The following is a 14098-nucleotide window of genomic DNA, read 5'->3' on the forward strand; positions in this document are numbered from 1 at the left end:
GAGTATGAATTTTCTTAAGGGAGGGAGATTTGTAACATCCTCCATGACGGGTTAGTGATTAATTTGTAAAGTTTCAGCATTTGATGATTTAAAGTAGAATGATGGAAAAATTCAATGACTTATTTGAGTTATTTTGTGTAGGATTGAATTATAAAGAAGGAAGATTAGAAGGACAAAATGCTCTTTTTTTATAGTAATATAATTATTTGGGGTTAGTATTATATTAATCATGTAGAAGTATAGGAAATTAAAAATAAGCTTTCAGAGTCCTCTTCTTCTTTCTTCTTCTTTATACGTGAGACCCAAGCTAAGGTAAGATTATCTTGTTAGTGAATTTCTTGATGAATTTATGGTTGATTCATGACCATTAGGCAATAGTTAAGCTTAAAGGAAGTTTAAATTGTTTTAAAACCTCAAGATGAGAAGTATATGAAGAATTAAAGAAAAGAAGTAGAAAAGTGAAATATTAGATTAGAGTTCATAATAAGAATTGGAAGTGAGATTTGACTTGTCATCAAGTTAATTAAGGGATAGGAAGTGTTAGAATATGAATTTGAACATGTTGCAAAACTAGTATAATTTTTACAATTACATAGGAATGACTAGATTTGGAGTTAAAGAAGTGATTATGGAGTAGAAATAAGTTTAAGTATGTGTATTAAAGTCAGGAATATTAAAGGAAGTGAAATAGGAAGGTTTGGGCTGAAATAAGGTGATTTTCGAGCTCAAAATGGGATTTCTGGGCTAGGGGAATCGGTACCCATTCAAAGGGAATCGATCCCCCCTCAAACGAATATGAATTTCCAGAATGCTAGAGGGGAATCGATACCCCCAGGGGGGAACCGATTCCCCCATAATAAAAAAAGAAAGAAAGAAGAGAGACTAAACTATCAATCCCTTAAATTGGTAGGCTATTAGAGGTTAATTTCAAGACTTAGGCATCTGATAATCATCTTGAAAATTTTGCTTATGTAGATATTGAGCCTAATCGAGTTCCGGAACCATCGACAAGTAGGATCAATCGAGAGAAAGACAAAGAAATCTAGGTGAGTGCATATGCATAGCATGAATATGTATTTTATTCAGTTCTAGACTTGTGATAAGTCTAGATTCAATATTTTGATACATGGTCGTAGTTCATATGATGATATATGACATGAATCCATACCATATGCATTATGGGACATGAATATGAAAGAAAAAGTTATATGAGCTATATGATAAAGGTATGAAAATAATATGTCAACGTGATATAAATTAGATAAATTGTGAAAGCCCATGTTATGTAAATGAGAACTATAGGTATAGTTGGCATGCCAAGGATAGAGGGTTTATGTGGTCCTTCGGGACATATATGTATTCTTTTGAACATGTGTGAGGTCTGGTGAGACACATACTTGATCCTTGGTATATGTATATGATTCTTAATGAATGATATGTGGTCCTTCGGGACATATATGTATTCTTTGGAACATGTGTGAGGTCTGGTGAGACACATACTTGATCCTTGGCATATGTATATGATTCTTAAGGAATGATATGTGGTCCTTATGGACATTATTATATGGCACTACGGTGCAATTCTACGCGGCACTCCGGTGCAATTCTACGTGGCACTTAGGTGCAATTATATGAGCTGTGGTGACAAACATAGTGCACAACCTCACAATACTCACATACCTTAGGTTCTCTGTATGGTACCATGGGCTAATGAACTTACTAAGGAAAACTTATGAATGTGAATTTGATAAGTATATGTGTAAGAAATATGGTTTTGGTTATTGCATTGTTTACATACATCTTATTATTGCAACCCATCTCATTTTGGTAATTACTTTATATTTATTGATATTATTATTATATTGCCTCACTAAGTCGATGACTTAGCGTGTGAGTGTTTAACACGTAGGATCCGATAAAGTAGACGATCGAGGTTAAGCAGGCTGGACAACATTACTCTTGCAACTATCAGATCAGAAGCAACTTAATCAGTAGGTCATTTTGTTATGAAAATGGATGTTGGCATGTAATTAAAGAGTTAAGTTGTGTATGCTCTGAATATTTTGGTAAACTTATATTACCATATGTATATTATTGTATTTTTCGTAATATAAGTTCAAGTATTTTACTATTATTTGTAATGAGTTGTGTTTTAAAAGTCAATGTAATATCTCTGACTCGTATCCGGGTTGGGATACGGGTTGGGGGTGTTACATCCAAGGTGGGTAGAATCGATACTCTACGATACCATGGGGTTAAGTATCGATACTACTATGAGTATCGACACCAAATATGCATTCTGTTGCTGAAATTTAAGCCCAATATCAATAATGTTACCCTGAATATCGATATTGTAAGGGAAATATCGATATTCTCCCCAACAGTATTGATGCTCCTAGTTGGAAATCGCTAATTTTCATCCCAAATCAAGAAATGTCTTATTTAGGCTCGAGAAACACCTAAAAATCATCTCTAATGTCTTAGTTTGGTTCCTAATCATGTGCTAAACCTTTAGGGAGTTACTTAGGGTTATAAAGTTGCATAAAAATGTCTTATTTACACCTAAAATGTGATTTAATAATGAATTCAAAGATAAACCCTAAAATATTCAAATATCTAAATCTTAGCAAATTCTTTATATTTATGAAAGCCTTAACACTCCAAAGGATTAGAATAGTGGAGAAATGAAGAAGAAATGAAGGGAAGAGGATGAAATGAGAGATATAAAGCTCTTATATTTTAAAAAATGTAAAATTATGTTTTTGGTCCCTTCTCATCTCTCTACCATTCAAAAATCTCATTTTTGAGGTTAATTGGGCCCGATTCCAACCTAATTAAGCACAACGATTTTAATTTAGAATTTCACGAGGTCCACTTACCTATCGAGTAAATCCGAAAATACTAACCCGAAATTTGGGGTGTTACACGGGCAGTCACCCCCTGAAATTTTAAAATTACCTTATATTTTAGATTTTTTCTATGTATTTTCTATTGAAAATCAGTTTTCGCTCTCTGTAATTTTATAAGTTTAAGTGCGCTCCCTAAAATTTTATAAGTTTAAATTCGCCCCTATCATAAAATCTCTTGTTAGTCTCTACCATAAGGTAATGTCATGTTATCATTAAAAATAAAAATTATAACGTTAGTAGTTATGTTTATATTTTAGTGACAGGTGACCAAAACAGAATCAAAATGTAACGTCAGATTCAATTTTGAAAAAAAATAGTTAGGTAACCAAAACAAAATCAAAATATAATGTTATATATGATTTTAAAAAATAGTTATGTGACTAAAACATAATCGGGAAAATAAATGAATGACTAAATATATAGTTTATTCTATTTATTATATTTTAAGTACAAGGTAGTATTTGTTCGTAGATAACTCTTCATCAATTGACATCGAATGTTCACACCCTTACATTCCTAATACAACCCAAAAACCTTAAAGAATAACAACAATTCTTTTATCACTGAGGTGGCTTGATTCGTATCTACTTATTAGGTTAAAATCCTATGTAAAATCCTATAAATGGCACACATATTGCTACTTAAATTAACCATAACAACCACCTTCAAAAACAATAGGAAAAAAAACCATCCCTACCCACTTTTTCACTGCCTTTTTTCCTGCGTAAAAAAAAAACTCGTACTCTCACCATCATCATCTCTTTATCACTGTCTTTCGTCAAAGGAACAAAAATTAATTTTTGGATTGGGTTTGGCTTAATTTGAAAGAACATGAAGCAGAAGATGGGGTTGAAGAAAGGGCCTTGGACTCCAGAAGAAGACCAAAAACTCTTGTCATGCATTCGACAGCACGGCGATGGAAGCTGGCGTTCCTTGCCTGCAAAAGCCGGTCATTATTCATTCTTTACCTTATGTTTTGCTTGTTTTTCACTTTGATTTTATTATATATATATATATTTATATATATATATATATATTTTTTGTTTATGTATATGTATAGGGCTTCAAAGATGTGGAAAAAGTTGCAGACTTAGGTGGATTAACTACTTGAGACCAGATATCAAAAGAGGAAAGTTCAGTTTACAGGAAGAGCAAACCATCATTCAACTTCATGCCCTTCTTGGAAACAGGTGATTTGCCTTTAAAATTCCACCTTAAAAAGCATCAACCAATTATTTAACATATGCGTGTAGGTGGTCGGTTATCGCGTCTCATTTGCCTAAAAGAACCGACAACGAGATCAAGAACTACTGGAATACACGGTTGAAGAAGAGATTGTCGAGCATGGGGATCGATCCCTTGACTCACAAGCCGAAAACCGATAGTTCGAGCAGTGGTAACCCCAAGGATGCCTCTAATCTTATCCACATGACTCAATGGGAACGTACTCGGTTAGAAGCTGAAGCTAGATTAGTACGAGAGTCAAGACGACGGCTCGTCATCTCGACTTCCTCGGCTCCTCCACCACCACCACCACCGGTGAATAATGAAAATTTTTGTCATGTAACTAAGCCACCGTGTCTCGACGTGCTCAAAGCTTGGCAACGCGTAGTCAGTGGTTTGTTCACTTTCAACACAACCGAATACAACAACGACCTCCAATCTCCGACCTCGACGTTGAACTTCGTCGAGAACATATTGCCGGTCTCGTGCGTCGGATTCAAAAATGACGGGTTTGTTGGTAACACAAATGATGGGAAATGTGTGGATTCAACGACGGATTTGAACGTAGCGTTGGGCTGCTCCCCTGAAAATGCATGGTGGCCGGATATCGCCGTGGAATTGGAAGGGTATTCGGTGGATACGACAACTGTCTGTAATGCCGAGAACTTTGATGTGGGGACAGATTATGCTACTGATTTCGAAGAAAACAATAATTACTGGAACAGCATGCTTGATTTGGCGAATGTTTCACCATCTGGATCATTTTTTATATGAAAAGAAAAAAATATTAAGAGATCCAAACCTTTCTTGTATAATAACGCACGCACCTTAATAAAAAAATATGCATAATTTTAAAATCTGTCTTGTCTACGTACTTCTATATAATAATAATCTATTGATGGGGTGTCAGTTTGCCATATACATATACATGCACAAAGTCAGATAAAAAACCCGATCTGGATCGGATAAAAATCAATCCGGTTTATTCACCTAATCAAAAAATCGGTTCGGATCCTAACCGGTTTGGAGGGTCGGATGGTTTAACCGGTTTCGGTTTGAAAAAATCAGTTTTTAAAAAAACTGGATATAAAAATCGGTTTAAGTGTTGTATAATAAGATTTGAGAAAGTTGTAATCAACCAAATACATTTTCAACCTATTTATACATGTTTAGGGTGGTAAAATTGTGACTTACTAGGAAAAAAAAGGTCAAAAAAAGGGTAACAAAACCCCCCAACAGCTATATTAACGGTTAGTTTTTTAAAACCTCATACCGGATTTTTTTCGGATAAAAACCGGTTTTTTATCCGTTTTTTTTCTAACCGGTTTTTAATCCTGCAAAAAAATCGATCGTCCAATTTTTTTCAAAACCGGTTATACTATACGATTTTTAAATATCCGATCCGGTTTAAAAAAATCGATTTTTCCCAAATTCAATTTCGGATTTTTTTTTTACAAAAATCGAATATTCAAATTTTTTTTACACCTCTACATGTACCTAACCTTCTTTTTGACACACAAGCAGCCCTTGCTCTAGGGTTTCTTTACTATTATTCATTTTAGTTTTTGTTTAAAAAACGATTTTAAATTTTCATTATTATGTCAAACTTTTTAAAATATCAATTCATTACTTCCAATAATCATTTATACATGAACTAAGTTAGTGAATTTAATCGAGCACGAGAACTTAACGATTAAATATGAATTTTTTAGTCAACTTTAATTATTTTACTTTTAAATTTGAAGATTTAATTGATATTTTTAAAAAAATATATATATCTTAATTGATTAGTTTTTCTTGTTTGATACCGGCTTAATTGGTTATATTAAAAAAATTCAAATTCGAGTCTTTATGAATGCAGAAAATCTTCCTTGGGAGACTCACCCACTAAAATCATGTGTACGATCCGGATCAGTCCGGATTAATCAAGGCGAAGCCTTGAAAACCAAAAAGGCAACTAGAAAAAATTCATTAGAGTTTTATAAGTTATAAAATAGTTATAAAGATAAAATTAAATTTTATCAATCTATACTAAATAGTTATTAAATTGTTAAAAAATAATTTTTAAATTTATCATTATTTAATAACGTATAATAAATAATTCCAACGAAACAAGGTTTATAACTTCAGTTATTGTAAACATCATTCATATTTTACGTTAAAATTTTCAAACATTTATAATTTGTAATCAATATAAAAATATGATTGGAAGCATTATATGGAATAAAATGATCCCATAGTGTCATTTTCCATGGAAAATGAGTTGAGTTAATTGAGGGGACAAGAGATTGCAGTTTGGATAGTCCCTGGCATGCATTCTTCAGCCCTATCACTGCCGAGATCAATGCTATAAATAACCTAACCCTCCCTAGCCTACTATTATACGCACCATGTCAACAAATATCTTAATATTCGTTTTTTTAATTAATCATTGATATCTGATTTATTGACCGACTAATCGATATCTAGTACTATAGAAGCGAGGGCGACCCTCCCAACCCAGTTTTCTCCATTCGCAAACGTCATGACTCGAATCCCTGACCTTGCTTAAGGGACTTAGTACCTCGTCCCACTAGACTAACTGATTGTTGATAAAATTCTTAGATTGTTACACTTTATAGAATAAAAGCTATAACTATATCAGTTATTAGATATTATATTTTTTCAATTAACTCCTACTCAATTAATGAACAAATCTACATCAAATCACTGAATAAAATATTTAGAATATTCAAATAAATTGAGAATTATTTTTAATATTTCATATAATTATAAGATATATATTCAGTGTATTTCTAATTATTGAAATCTTTAGGAGAATAATACATTCTTTTATTGCTGAAACCGTTCAATAAATTATTGAATTGATTTATAATAGGAAAATTTTACGACGCTCGACGAACACCGTTGAGCACCACTAATGAATGAGCACCGTGAGCACCATTAATTTAATTTATAAAAATTTAAAAGTCTAAATGACTCAACGTATAATTATAAATTAATTAAAAATATATAGATAAATTATTTAAACAAAGCAAAAAATATTTAGGGTTTTTTAATTTAGGATTGATATTTGACCCAATTATTGTTAAAAAATATGAAACATAATGTAATTAATATTTCATTTTTAACTAATTTATAATTATATATTGAGTCCTTTAAAATTTTAATTTTTTATAAATTAAATTAATAGTATTCAACAATGTTCATAGCTAGTAATACTCAACTATACTCGTGGATGTCTTTACCTACCATGAGCTTACATTTAAAGAATTAGGTTGAGTTAATTCAATATCAATGTGATCACTTATTTTCATCTACTCCCTTGTATATGATACTTTAGCTGCTTGGATTTGACAGTCTAATCTCCATATTTTGAATTTATTCATATCGATAAAGTAATTTTAGACTCTATAATGTATTAATAATAAACATCATTTTAATTTTAAATGATATTAAATTTCGACTTTGATTTTAGATAATCTCTCACCCTCTTATTAAAAAGAAAAAAGAAAAAAATATGTCACCCACCCAAGGTGAAATTTTATAATCGAGAAGCTAATTTATAATTTTACTAGTATCTTAATTTTATAACTTCACATTTTAAAGGGTTGAAATTGAAATTTTTCCATTTAAGGCACCAACACACAAAAGGTAAAATAATTTAACAGTAAAGGTTGAACACCGGTAAAACAAAATTACTCAACCTAAAATGGTAATGTTCGAGACGATAGAATTTCGTGCTAAAACGACTAATCAGCACGGTGGCAATGAAATGAATGAGTTATGGTAAATGAATTTCACCATCGATAAGATCTAAAATAGACTCAATTTATCTATTAATGGTTAATTATATTCAATTGATATACTATTGATTAATTATTAAAATAATAAAATATTACAACTGGTGAAATATAAAGAGATTAATCATGTGTTACAATCATGTCATTCTGCCATGAAATGATTTGATTATTAATCATGTAACAATCAATTAAGTGATATGTTTGTAACTTTTTGAAATTCGATGATCCATTTGTAATCATACTAATAACCGAGTTACACATGGTGTAATTTATCCAATGTTTTATTTATTAAAAAAATTAAATTTTAAATAGTTACAATTAAGTCACTCAATTAATTGATGTAACGATCAAGTAACTTAATTAATTGATTGTAAAAATCAAGTTACGTGTAATCACGCTGACTATAGTCGGTTATCATATACAATGACTGATGAACATAAAAATTCACCATAAGATTCACTTCGATTTCACATGGCTTCGACTCGGGATATGTTCTTCCTCTCATCAGTGGAAGCCTCTCCACTAGTCAAAATTGTGGAATAGGATTCCAAGCCCAAAACCTGAAATGGATTTATCTTCAATTCTTTTGGTTAAATTGAGTGAGTTATTTATGACTTTTTGAAATTGGATGACTTATTTATGATCTTGTTAATAATTAGATGATCGATTTGTAGTTTAGCTAATAATTAAATGACTTGACGTATAATTTATCTAATAAAGAATCATTGAAAATGTTTTCTAAGATATCTTCTTAAGTTCTGTTTTTAACGGTCTATTTTCTCATTTCTGACGATCGGTTAATTGCGTAATTTACTTATGACATTTTGAAATTATGTAACTCATTTATAATTTTACTAATAATTGAAAGATGTGTGGTCTAATTTACCCAAACTTTATTTTGTGTTTGTTGTATGCAAGGAATGTGATAAGAAAAGTCTCGATGTGACCTTTCGACTGTCGATGCTAAGTACATGGACATATTAAGGTGCGTTTAGTTCATAAATTGTAGTATTATTTTTGAGAATAAGATTATTAGAATATAATATTATTTAATATATTATGGAATGTTGTATTGTTGTATTTAGTTTTTTTAGCCGTAATGTAAGATTATTATTTTTGTTAAAATAATAAAATATTACTGAAATTTATATTTTATCAAAATTTTATTGTTATATATTTGTTTTTTAAACAAGTTGAATTCTAAATATTCAAAAGAAATACTTGTATAAAATATCATAGAAAATATATTATTTTATTATTTTTAATTTATATATTTTCTTTAAAAACTTTAAATTCATAAAATTTATATAATTTTTTTATAAAATTTAAAAGATAAATTACTTTAATGAAAGATTTACTTTTATTTTAACTCCTGAACTTCATATAAAATTTTAATTGTGGATTTTTTGTGGATCTCAAATAGTTTAAGGATAAATTTGTAATTTACTTTTCGTAGAATTTTTTTATTCAATGGTTACGAGAAGGATAATTTTGGGGAAAAATTATTTTAAAGGTATTTTAGTCCAAAGTCATGGAAAAAGATTAATATCTAAGGGATTGGGGGAATGACATTCCCGGTAATAAACTCTCAAAATGTCACTGTTGGGAATGTCTTATTACCCCTTATTAGGAATTTTTGCAATCCGAACATGGGTATCACATTCTGGAAATAACTTCCACCCCCGATAATCTTATTTTCCCCCATCCAAACGCACCCTTAAGGTAGGAGGGGGATTATAAATGGTCAGAGGAGGTTAAAATGTAATCGTTAATTTATGCACGAATCGAATAATCTCAGTGATAAAAGAATTGTTGTTATTCCTTAAAATCCAAGGTTCAAACATCATAAATATTAACAATGTGAGCATTTAATGTAAAATGAATGAGAGTTATATTTGAATAGATATAACCTTACACTTAAGTGATGTATCGTAATCAAAATCAATTGACAATTGATCATATCACTCAAGTTCATCAAATTCATTAATCTACGAGTAAACATAATAACTTTATATTTAAAGCTAATATTAAAAGTTATTATAGAGTTTCTCAATAAAACTAAAAAAAGGGACTAAAACTACTTTTATGGTTCATTTCTATTCTATCTATTTACGAAGATAAAAGATTAAAATATAGATTAATAATATCTTGATTATATATTTTTTAATTAAACACCGGTGTTTGATCTATTGATCGATTAATCCAGATTAGGTACGGCAGAGGAAAAGGTGACCCTCCCAACTCAATTTACTCCCTTTATAATTATGAGGACCATATAGTATATTAAAATGTAAACTTCACACATCTTTTTCATACTGTTTTATAACGGGGCATTTACTTTTCGTAATGTCTACGGTTTACTCAAACCGTTATGTATAACTTCATAAATTGTGATTTATTTCAACGGGCCTGTCTGGACCAAAATATTCAATCTGCTGGGACCAATTATACATATTTGATTATGATTTATAAATATTAGTGAGATATCCACGACATAAATTGTTTAAGAAAAAATGGACAGTGTAACTCGAATTGTCTCAATCAATAAAGCCATAATTTTAGGAAAATTAAATGTTTATGTTTGTAGAAGAGCTATCCTATCCTATGAGATCGATCGATTAAATTAGAGTTGCAGTGAATTGTTGTGAAGATATGAAAAATTAGAAATGAGACTTAAAAATGAATGGTTAAACCTTATGATTATGTCCTTCTGAATGATTCAATCTATTGATTTGATCGTTATTAATTTTATCATCGACTAAATCTATTATATGATTGTTATGTCTACTCATCAGTGACCTTGTTGACCAATAAATAATCATCATCATCCTAAGTCTTACACCATTATTCAAGACCGTATATAAATCCCATGCAAAATAGAAGGGATCTCTCTTTCCTTAGAGGCAGAAAATTCTCTAATATTTATCATTTCTTCTTCAGATTATCATCTTTATTCTCCCATCATAAAAACATTGGTCACTCTCTGTCCAAATCAGGAGGGATGACCGCCTACAACCGTCACAAGTCACATTCTCCCATCAACAAGGTTCTAATCCCACATAATATCAAACATTAACTTAAATACTAATAACAAAATCACACATGAATATACGTTGTATCCGTAAATCTTAGATGTGAAAATTTGTGTAATACATACAATGAAACTGTAAAAAGTTTAAAAAGATAAGAGTTAAATTAGACTGTTTTTCTTTAAACTATTCCATATCAAAGCAAAATTTAAAGTAGTTACTGTTGTAGTGGTGGTTGTGATAGTTATGATTGCTGCATGGGCAGGGCCCTTGCTTTTCGCCCCATCATCCCAAAGTTCCACGAGTATAAGAATAGTACTCATTAGAACCTCACTAAATGTTTACCCACTTCGACATTAAACTCTCTCTACCATATCTAATTGTTAAGTATCCATGCAACTGTACAATCACAATGATAATTGTATACAAATAGAAACCGATATAAAATTTTATGTTACGAGTAAATTTTTAAAATTTTAGGAGAGATAAATCTATAAAAAAATATATAAAAATATAAAATATATGATAGTTTTAAAGTTTTTGGTAGGGTGACTGTCCCATCATGCTCCCTCGGTTCATCCCTACAAACAAAAATAGATTTATTTGAAATTATCATATGTTTTATATTTATTAATAGGAGCTGAAACCCTGTTCGTGCATGCATGCGTGCATTGAATTCTTTGAAGGAACGAGCTTTGATCGAACGGAAAGCCGGTTCGGTTTGCATGCGTTAATGGAGAAATTGGCGAAGATGACAAGTTGATGTCGGTGAACGACGGATCATAAAAATAGCAAAGTACCTGCAGGATTTTACCAAAGGTTCGGTGACTTGGTACTACGATGCAGAGACGGACGTAGAATTTTAAATTAGGGACTGGAAACTTATATTAAAAATTTTAGAGGGTATAGAGTTATAAAATTTTAAGAGGTGCAAAATTAGATAATCAATCAAATTATAAAAGAAAAATATAAAATATAAAAGAATCTGAAAATTCTAGAGTGTATAACCGCACCCGAGCACCTCCTTAGTCCATCCCTATTACGATGTATCATTGGAGTTAATTTTGACGTCGATATCGCATAATTGCACAATAGAGCACAGAGCGATAGCCTTTGAACGAAGATCCAGCATTTATATAGGAATTTATAAAATGGGTATCAATTTACGTACGAGGAGACCAATGTTTAAAGGCAAAATAACCTTTCTAGCCCTTCAATATTATCATTTTAGCGCTTACACTTTCATTAAATCTCGTTTGGCTCTCAAACTTGTATTCTTTTTGTCATATTGACCCATATATGACAAAAATGTACGAGTTGTTCAGTTGACAGTTCTTTTTTCATTTATATCATTTCATCAAAAATTAGAAAAATAACAATTTAAATAATTATCTATGTTAATATTTTAATAAGGATAAAATCATGGGCGGAGCCGGGATCAAATATTGGGAGGGACAAAGTGCTTAATTTCAAAATAAAAAGGACTTATTATGTATTTAATATAAGAATTTAGAGACAAAAGTCTAATTTTACTTAAATTTAAAATTGATAATGACCTAAAATGCTATTAAACCAAAAATTTTAAGAGAAACAAGAACCCCTCCCACTCTCTATATAGCCCGATCCCTGAATAAAATATATTTCTATGATAAAAAGATAAAATAACTAAAATTATTTTGATAATTATTTTGACACGAAAAAATAAGGTTGAAATGATATATTTTTACCTTTCATTCCAAAAAATTATAATTATTTTATTAATATGGGTGAATTTATAACACTTAAATTATGACAATAAATATAGTCCCAATATATACAACAGATGTTGACCTCTCATATTTATGGTGAGGGAGGAAGGGAACTTATTTTGAGGGGAAATAGGACTTTGGATAGTTATTTTAGATCGAGGCATGGGGTAGGATTATTTAATGAAACTTATGTATTCCAACCAATGGGGATCATATTTTTTTTAATTTAATTGATTTTAAAATTTTAAATAAATTACACGAATTAAGTGACCTCCGTGGTAAAAAGAATTGTTATTATTCCTTGAGGACTCGAGTTTTAGCATAATATATGCCAGGAGAGTGAGCATTAAACGTAAAAAAAAATTAAGAGTTATATTTAAACAGATAATGCCTATACGAGTTACAATTTTTTTAATTCAAATGATATATCTAATAACAATTATTAACTCAGAATTTATATATTTAAAATCATTTATTATATATGATCTTTTACCGAGTTTTAACAATATTTTGTGTTCAAATTTTATAATGTGTAAATTTTATATGAACTTTTACCTAGTTCCGAGTTAATTAATTTAATTTTATTTAGCTGTTGAATTAGTTATATAGTTTATTATTAATAAAGATAGATTTTAATATATTGTGATTGTCACTATACTTTTGCATAATTATCGTTTGTATTATTGATTTACTCATTTTTTTTATTTTACTAAAAAGTTTAGGTAAATGGTGGCTTCGTCGGGTCATGGTCAGAGTATATTATAGATTATCCACTAAGACTGATGATTATAGGATTCGAACTAGGCTTTACAATCTCAAAATTATGAATCTCAACCACTTGTGTCACACTAGTTGGCTTTGATTGACTAATTCACGTAAAGAACTTTGAATATCGAGAGAAAATATTAAAGGATAGAATACGCGTTTAGTACCTAAACTTAGGTACTATCAGTTTTGGTTCGTTTTAACACCTGAACTTTCAATTCTTTTCAAAATCATACCTAAGTTTAGTTTTTGTTTCATTTTAGTACCCCGTTCAAAATTTAACATTAAGTTTTGATTTTTTTTTTAAAGTTCAGGTATTAAAATGGACCAAAAATGATAATTTAAGTGTTAAACGCGTTAAGTTTTTAACAACAGAATACTAAAATGAAATGAAAACTAAATATTAGGTATGATTTTGAACAATTTGAAAATTTAAATACTAAAACGGATCATTTAGGTACTAAATACGTAGTTTACCCAAATATTAAAATGAAGGGTAAACTAAATATTTTGTAATCTACCTATTCCCATGATTATGTTTCGGTCACTTAATTATTTTATTTTCTCAAAGCCATACCAAATGTTATATTTTTGTGTTATCTTAATCATTCACTGTTAAA

The 14098-nt window shown here is 30.1% G+C and overlaps 1 protein-coding gene across 1 annotated transcript; it reads left to right on the top strand.

Annotated features, from left to right (window-relative positions):
* The first annotated feature begins 3740 nt into the window (after positions 1-3740).
* LOC120215788 (transcription factor MYB106-like) lies at positions 3741-4907 on the top strand. The gene is made up of 3 exons (XM_039213356.1): positions 3741-3858; positions 3970-4099; positions 4163-4907. The coding sequence occupies exons 1-3, from the start codon at positions 3741-3743 to the stop codon at positions 4905-4907; spliced, it is 993 nt and encodes a 330-aa protein (XP_039069287.1).
* Positions 4908-14098: the final 9191 nt, after the last annotated feature.

This window comes from Hibiscus syriacus, unplaced genomic scaffold (assembly GCF_006381635.1).
Source record: "Hibiscus syriacus cultivar Baekdansim isolate YM2019G1 unplaced genomic scaffold, ASM638163v2 tig00110156_pilon, whole genome shotgun sequence".
NCBI lineage: Eukaryota > Viridiplantae > Streptophyta > Magnoliopsida > Malvales > Malvaceae > Hibiscus > Hibiscus syriacus.

Bases quoted from the DNA above. Each gene is read 5' to 3' on its own strand.
- LOC120215788 (XM_039213356.1), top strand. From the start codon at position 3,741: ATGAAGCAGAAGATGGGGTTGAAGAAAGGGCCTTGGACTCCAGAAGAA. The intron at 3,859-3,969 runs GTCATTATTCAT...GTATATGTATAG, and splicing joins TTCCTTGCCTGCAAAAGCCG to GGCTTCAAAGATGTGGAAAA. The intron at 4,100-4,162 runs GTGATTTGCCTT...ATATGCGTGTAG, and splicing joins CATGCCCTTCTTGGAAACAG to GTGGTCGGTTATCGCGTCTC.